Source organism: Gigantopelta aegis, chromosome 9, assembly GCF_016097555.1.
Source record: "Gigantopelta aegis isolate Gae_Host chromosome 9, Gae_host_genome, whole genome shotgun sequence".
In the NCBI taxonomy this organism is placed as follows: Eukaryota; Metazoa; Mollusca; class Gastropoda; order Neomphalida; family Peltospiridae; genus Gigantopelta; species Gigantopelta aegis.
The window spans coordinates 10022471-10031361 of NC_054707.1; the positions used below are offsets into that span (position 1 = coordinate 10022471).

An 8891-nucleotide genomic window follows, 5' to 3' on the forward strand; every position below is an offset into this window, starting at 1 on the left:
ACGCTACTATTTATAGCACATGGTTACCGGGAATGCCCTTCGCGATATGTAAACAAAAATTGTGCTTGGTTTGTTTAAAATGTTATTTTGTGGAAAATTTGAACTGAAAACAGACGAAAACGGTGACAGATATTTACAGTTTAATGAGCGTGATACCAAAACTTGAGATGGGAACACTACTAACCAACGAGCTTTTAATCCACAATAGTTAAGGTCAACGACAGTCACTTTATGGACCCTTGTTTTGGCTTGTTACATCGTACACAATTCTTATTCTTTTTTAATAAATAAAACATCTCCAACCGTAATTTTGTGATATGATATATTTGACAAAAGGTACGTTTTATTTCTTTCATCTTTCAAAACTTCAAATTAATATTTTGTCCAGAATTATGAAAAATAATAAAAGTACCGACCTGTAAACAGCGTTGTCTGCTTGTTATAGGAATTTGACAGGGGTCAAGGTTAGTAGACTAGTTTTTATTTTAATGTGGCGCAGCATTGTAATAATACAACTAATTTTGAATTTAAATGACGTCAGTATTCCAATGACGTCACTTTGCATCTCCTTACAATAACCATAAACTGGGTACACGACGTTTCCTTTTTGAACAAATTCCAATGTAAAATTGCTATTGAATTTTTTTTTTTCTTAACATTACTAATGCACCTGGATGTCTCTGAACAAAATCTTGTGATTAAAAAATTGCACCTTTTACGAAATATGGATTTCTAGTGAAATTACGGTAAGATATGCTATATTTATTGTGTACGAAGGCAAAACAAGGGTTCGATAAGCGACTGTCGTCGACTTTAGCAACAATGCCGTCTCCTCACGTAGAAAACTTGAATGAACTGTCCACCGGATTATTCAGTGGAGCGATGATTTATGGAGGCACATTTAATTATAAACTTAAACTTTTCAGCAACGAATAATTCCATGAATATCAATAAAAGAAATCACACCGATGACGACTCAGACACTGAGTGAACAATTCTTGACATTTTTCTTCGTTATTAAAACTGGCACGCTGAAGGTTTTCTGACGTTTTACGAGCAAATTAAATATTATATTGTTCGTGAATTTTAGCTATTACATTGCCTTTAAAAGGCATTTCAAACAATATCATTAAAATTATAGGTAACTTTTCACTCGTTTTTTTCTTATTTCTGTTTATTGTTTAAATAGAACTATATTCCTTTGTGTAATAATTGGTGGTTATTCGGTCCGCGTAGTAACACAGCTGTCCTAGTTGTGTAAATTTAGAAATCCCCGTCATTAGCTAGCAGTGTTACAATTTCTAAATTATTATTTGGGAAAAAAATTCCAATTTAGGGTATGTAATAAATACAAAACTACATATATGTGGTTTTCTGATTTCTGTATTCCATTCGTGTATTTCCTGCCGGAAACCCCTCTGCCTGCGGCATCGGGGTTTCCTGCAGGAAATACACTCGTGGAATACAGAAATCAGAAAACCACATATATGTAGTTTTGTCTATATATATATATATATTATATATATATATATATATATATATATATATATATATATATATATATATATATATATATATATATATATATATATATATATATATTATATATAACGAGGGTAATAATCTCTTTATCATATAATCTCAAACTTAATACAACGTGTTTTTGTAAACTGTACCTGCAGCTTTAATTCCTATCTGCTATTACTAGTGTCTTGTTTTTAATGGAAATGACTTGAATGACATCATTTTGGATATCCTTACATAAAAATAGACTAGTGCTTAACGGGTTTTTTCTGAACGCTGGACGCTTTCAGTGTAAGGTTGATATTGAAATGATGACTATGAATGCATACGTCAATTATGCAGTGTCACCGTAGTACATTTGCTTAAATGTCAATAAACGTAGTGACGTGATTTCGATTAATTTACATCTAATTTGCACAGTTATCAAATTCTGAAAGTAAGGGATCTGATAAATATCACATGATAGATAAAAATATAAATAAACGCAAAATAGTTCAGCAATTTGGTAGTACTGTATATATTGTACTTTAAAATGCAAGATACATTCTCTCTCTCTCTCTCTCTCTCTCTCTCTCTCTCTCTCTCTCTCTCTCTCTCTCTCTCTCTCTCTCTCTCTCTCTCTCTCTCTCTCTCTGTGTGTGTGTGTGTGTGTGTGTTGTTTGTTTGTTTGTTTATGAATTCGGGCACATATGTCATGGTAATAATATACTGCCAACACTGAAATGGAATATAATGGTGGAGATGCAATTTTGTGTATTATTGAATGTTACTAATATCCTATTCTTATAAACTCTTGCTGAAGTTGGAATAGGTGGTAAATATTTATCTGTAATTTCATAAATGTATACTAAACTAAGTTTTTGTGTAAGAACTTCAAATGATTTATCGGACTATTTTCATCGTAATATCGGTACCCGGCAAGGATGTATATTGAGTCCATAAATGTTCATTATTTTTATAAATAGGCTTGTAAAAACTATGGAAGAGTGTAGTGGACAAGGTGCTTTTATATCAGATGATTTTAAATCATGATATTATCTTTACACCAAAACTAATATGGACTAAAGCCCCAACTCATCTTGCAGCACAAGGTTTAAAAAAAAGCCATCATGGCAATAACAATATATACATCAAAAGAAAATTGGTGATATTCCTTATAAAGATCTATTTAAGATATTTGATGCTATGGTAACTCCAATTTTATTTTATGGTTCAGAAGTAGGGGTACATGTTATTGTAAAATTATTGAAGATTGAAATGATTAAATGTTTTTTTTTTTAATTGGGGTAAAAACACGAGCAGTGTTATGGCTTCAGGTGAATGTGGTAGAGTTCCCTTTACAGCTTATTTCCACTACTAGAGCTATTGGTGAAGGCTATTACAACTGAATAAAAACCGGCTTCCCCGTCAGTGTTATAAAATGTTACAGGATGTACCACATGGGTGACTCATATTACAAATATTATTTTTGGATTAGGATTTGGCTATGTATGGATAGCTCAGGATGTTGGAGATGCAAAATTGTTTATAGTTAAATTTAGACAACGATTGTTTTATACTTTTCAACAAAATTGTTGTAGTTCTGTTAGTACTCTACCTGATACTTTTTATTATAAGCATTATAAGTCATTGTTAAATGTAGAACGTTATCTCACTTATGAAATCACTGTTTATCTTAAAGTAATATATAAAAGGTTTAGATGTAGTAACTTTAGATTTGTCGTTGACCAAGGGAGATATAATAACATAGCTTAGACTGAAAGACTGTCCATATTGCCTGGATTATGAATTAGGATATATTGAGTATGAAACCTTTATAGATATTATGACATAAGAAAATTTTGATGTATTATTCAATGTATGTCTTTATTTTTTAAATGTGCAAAAAAAAAAAAAATATTAAATATTTAAATACTTAAAGAATACTGTGCAAATGTTAGCTACACATATGTGCAAAAATGCACAACATTTTCTGTCTGTATTATGGGCTTATGACCTTTATATTGAATACATTGTCTGTCCGTTTGTCTGTCTATCTGTCCATTCTTATATTTTGAATGAAGACTGGGTTAATGTATTAGAAAATGCAAACCAATACTCAGTCATTTGCTTGAATGTAATATGTGGTACACAATTGTACCAGTTACTGAAAACTACATATTTATGTATTTTTATTCTCTCGTTATTTCTATTTTTAGGATGGGTGGATTTCTGCAAAATATGTAGTCGTAAAGGCATGTTCATGTAAGAATGTATTCAACAAAATTTGCTTGATTACAAATATAATAAATTCCTAATTATAAGAGTCTCAGGAGCAATTACCATTTGCATAACAATAAATGTTTAACGGTAAACTAATTTATGCTGATATAATTATGTATATTTAATGCTGACGGTATATTAGTATCTTAAATCGTATTTCTCTTCACTTTGGTTTTCTGTCAAACAGGATAGCACATGCCATGGTTTTGACATCAACCACTGTTTGTAATGGGTAACGAGTCCTCTAAGGTGAGTCGACCATACGGCGGGTGCTCTAACCACCGAGCTACATGCATCCCTTTAGAATATGTTGGTGTGTGTGTGTGTGTGTGTGTGTGTGTGTGTGTGTGTGTGTGTGTGTGTGTGTGTGTATTGTGTGTGCGTGCGTATAGACATGTGTCCAGGACAGCATGCTTGAACCTTAATTGGTTGTGAGCACGAAAATAAGTATATATGTCAGAGGACATTTATAATAATAATTATTATTACTATTATTATTATTATTATTATTATTATTATTATGCAGAGGCGGATCTAGGGGTGCAGGGTCCCGCCCCCCCCCCCCCCCCCCCCCCAAATTTTGCGACAGTTATAATTTTATTATATATTAATTTTCATTTTTTTTACGATCCCCCTCCAAACCTCCCCCAAAGTTCCCTTGGCATTCCACCTCATGTCAATGGGGCCCCCCTAAATGGATTTTCTGGATCCGCCACTGTTATTATTATTATTATTATTATTATTATTATTATTATTATGGATATTAACACAATAACATAATACGTCTACACTACTTGCAGCTGGTGGTTCGAACCCGGTAATCCACGCCGGCGGTTGTCCGCGTATAATCTCTAGAAGTGAGTGGGGTGCACGATCTCCGAAATCCACTCACCGCTTCCACGGCCCTGCCAAGTATGCATTCATCCACCACGGGGAGAGCGGCAGCTGCCACACCCAGACGGAGTGCAGCAAAATAGTGCGCGCCTACCAGAACTACCACATGGATAATCGAGGTAGGTCACACGGCACCTGTGTTTAAATCGCTCGCCTGATGCGCGGTCGGTTTGGGATCGATCCCCGTCGGTGGACCCATTGGGCTATTTCTCCTTCCAGTCCCAGCTAATGCATCACAAATGCTCTCTCTCTCTCTCTCTCTCTCTCTCTCTCTCTCTCTCTCTCTCTCTCTCTCTCTCTCTCTCTCTCTCTCTCCTCTATATATATATATATATATATATATATATATATTATATATATATATATATATATATATAAGTATAATATATATATATATATTTGTGTGTATGTGTGTTTGTGTTTGTTAAATGACCAAGTGTTTCACATCCAATTAGGGCCTCCACGAGTGCAAAATATTGGATTCGAGTACTTGAGGGTCAAACTCGACACGGACCCGAGTACCCGACACTTATACTAGTAGTCCAGGCAATCTATGCCAAAATATATCGTATACCCATCACACATTGCAAAAGTAATGAAATTAACAGTATCTGTTCAGAATTTAGTCAGGAATAACATATTAAAAATGTAGAAAAATATAATTAGTGGTAGTAATTTGGTTTTAAAGTTAGGATAGTGTGAGCACTGACGAATCAATATTAGATTAGTCCATATTTTGTTAAAACGATCTTCCGAAAGTATTTTAGCAACTCAACTGATCTTACATAATCTGAGGACGCTGATATAAAGAAAAATATGTTACCAGCTGAAGCGTCCATTATTTTTCCTTCCAAATTATATACTAAAACATGAACTTTAATGTCTAGGCTTCTAACTGAATACATATTCATAATATTAATGGTTATTCTTATGTTTTATATGTCTAAGAATTGATATATGGTAACTTTGAAGTGTTTAGTTCAATATATATATATATATATATATATATATATATATATATATATATATATATATAATATCTTACATTTTCAGTGCAATCAAAGTATGTGATATTTTTCAGATCACATACTTTAAGAATTTGATAACTTTGCAAATTAGATGTAAATTAGTCAAGGTCTCGGCACTAGGTTTATTGACATTTAAGCAAACGTACTTAGGTACTTAGCATTTTTCTCACAGGTTTTAACAGAATGCATTTGTTTTATACTAAATACCGGCCTCGGTGGCGTCGTGGTTAGGCCATCGGTCTACAGGCTGGTAGATACTGGGTTCGGATCCCAGTCGAGGCATGGAATTTTTAATCCAGATACCGACTCCAAACCCTGATTGAGTGCTCCGCAAGGCTTAATGGGTAGGTGTAAACCACTTGCACCGACCAGTGATCCATAACTGGTTCAACAAAGGCCATGGTTTGTGCTATCCTGCCTGTGGGAAGCGCAAATAAAAGTTCAGTTGCTGCTAATCGGAAAGAGTAGCCCATGTAGTGGCGACAGCGGGTTTCGTCTCACAATCTGTGTGGTCCTTAACCATATGTCTGACGCCATATAACCGTAAATAAAATGTGCTGAGTGCGTCGTTAAATAAAAATTTATTTCTTTTGTTTTATACTAAAGGCATATTTCTTCATTTCATTTATTTTAACTTGATTTTTCGTTAGGGGTAGGCGGTTTCAGCACACACACACACACACACACACACACACACACACACACACATCCTCCTCTACACTGAAGTCTTCGATGGGACCGTCCTAACCCTCAAATAAATACTATAATAATGTTTCCGTGGCTGAACGCTCAACCCTTTCTGCCTGATCCTCATGTGCCTAATAATTTAATTAATTTAAATTATTTAGAAATTTTTTTCTTAGACAGCCTGTCTAAAATTGGCGTCATATTTGAAATATTACGAATCAGCCTGAACCTCTTTTGGATATAGGCACGTTAATAAAGTAACAGTAACAGTACACAAGATGCTAATGAGACTAAGGAATAACGTACAATAGCATTATGCATCTTAATTCCAGCGCTGAATATGGATACCAAATCATGCCATTATATTGAATTCGATACATTTGGCTTCCATGTACTTACCATTTTATGACACCCAATAGCCGATGTGTATTTTTGTGCTGGAGTGTCGTTAAACATTCCTTCATTCGTTCATTCGTTATTCATCCATCCATTAATTCATTCATTCATTCATTCATTCCACATATCCAGCTTTTGTTTTCTCTCCATGTCTCATAGCCTTATAATGTAACATGCGGTAAGCATAATGCAAAATGAAGTAAAAATGTATAATTAAATTAATTTTCCTTGCACGGGTACTCGAGTCTTCCTAGACTCGAGTCTTGCTAAACTCGACTCGTGCTCGAGTACCCAAGTACTCGTGAAATCCCCACGGTCATCCAATAGCTGATGATTAATAAATCAATGCGTTCCAGTGGTCTCGTTAAACAACAAAAGAAAACTGGTTTATTTATATCCCACATCGGTTCAGTAGATTCGAATCCTTCCAATTGACACTTTGTGTTGTTAAATATTATGTCCGGATAATTCAAAGAAGGACGGGCATAGTAAGAAGGCTTTAGAGTAGATTTTGTTATACCAATGTGATCACTAAAATGCTATGTTATGTTATACCACTGTTATCATTGAAATGCTATATTATGTTATACCACTGTTATCATCGAAATGCTATATTGTGATATATCTGTTATCATTGAAATGCTATATTATGTTATACCACTGTTATCATCGAAATGCTATATTGTGATATATCTGTTATCATTGAAATGCTATATTCTGTAATACCAAAGTGATCACTGAAATGCTATATTATGTTACATCAATGGTGTCATTAAATACTATAGTATGTTGTACCACTGTGATAACTAAGTCATGTAATATGTTATATCACTGTAATTACTGAAATGTTATATTCTGTTATACCAATGGTATCACTGAAATGTTATATTCTGTTATACCACTGTTATCACTAAAATGATAAATTATGTTCAATCACTGTAACCACTGAATTCACACGACGTTTTCGTGGAATTGTAGGCTGGAATGACATCGGCTATTCCTTCCTGATTGGAGAAGACGGAAATGTCTATGAAGGCAGAGGGTGGACACACGTCGGGTCGCACACCCAGCATTACAACTCTGTCGGATTTGGTGAGCTTTCTGCATGTTAAATATAAACATAAAAGTGTGCAGCTTTCTATATTATAGACCATAGTCCAAGCAGAACATACAAATATGAACATGTGAGGTTTCTACATGTATGTAAACACCATTGTCTAAACATTATATATAAAAATGAAAATGTAAGGTATCTACATATTAAATACCATATTCAAAACATTATATATACATATGAAAATGTGAGGTTTCTACATATTAAATACCATAGACCAAACATAATATATAAATACGAAAGTGTAATCTTTCTAGATATTAAATACATAATATATAAAATGAAAGTGTGATGTTTTTACATCAAATACCATAGTCCAAAACATGATAAATAAATATGTAAATGTGAGGTTTCTACATGTCAAATGATATAGTCCAAATATAATATATAAATATGAAAGTGTGAGCTTTCTATATGTTAAGTACCATAGTCCAAACATAATGTATAAATATGAAATTGTGAGGGTTTTTTACAAGTTTTATATCATAGTCTAAACATAAACCCCACCCCAATGCCTCACATAGTTCATTTAGGTCAGTTACGGACATCGTAAGCAAAAACCTCAGATATTAAATTAATGTAGGTCAGTTACGGACATCGTAAGCAAAAACCCCAGATATTAAATTAATTTAGGTCAGTTACGGACATCGTAAGCAAAACCCCAGATATTAAAAATTCTCTGTTTTACCATTGTATGTGTTTTCCTAGGTTTCTGTATGGTCGGGAACTTCATGAACCGCGTGCCCAACGCCGCGGCACTGGCGGCGGTCAAGTCCATTATAGCGTGCGGGGTGCAGCACGGACACCTCTCCACCGGCTACATCCTAAAGGGACACCGTGACGTCGGCACCACGGACTGCCCGGGCAACTCCCTCTACCACCTCATTCGATCCTGGCCCCACTACAGTTGATAGGCAACAGATATTAGATCACCGTAGCTTTGTGTGAATTTAAAATACAGAATGGGAATACAGTTGTCTTGTCTA

At 34.3% G+C, this 8891-nt stretch overlaps 1 protein-coding gene across 1 annotated transcript in view; it reads left to right on the forward strand.

Moving 5' to 3' along the window:
* LOC121382038 (peptidoglycan recognition protein 1-like) overlaps positions 1–8891 on the forward strand; it is a 12254-nt gene extending 3363 nt beyond the window's left edge. The window contains exons 3-6 of the mRNA XM_041511513.1: positions 3723–3768; positions 4587–4799; positions 7770–7883; positions 8614–8891. Of these exons, the coding sequence (XP_041367447.1) occupies positions 3723–3768; positions 4587–4799; positions 7770–7883; positions 8614–8816 (576 nt within the window). The 3' untranslated portion in view covers positions 8817–8891. The remainder of the gene's footprint in view (positions 1–3722; positions 3769–4586; positions 4800–7769; positions 7884–8613) is intronic.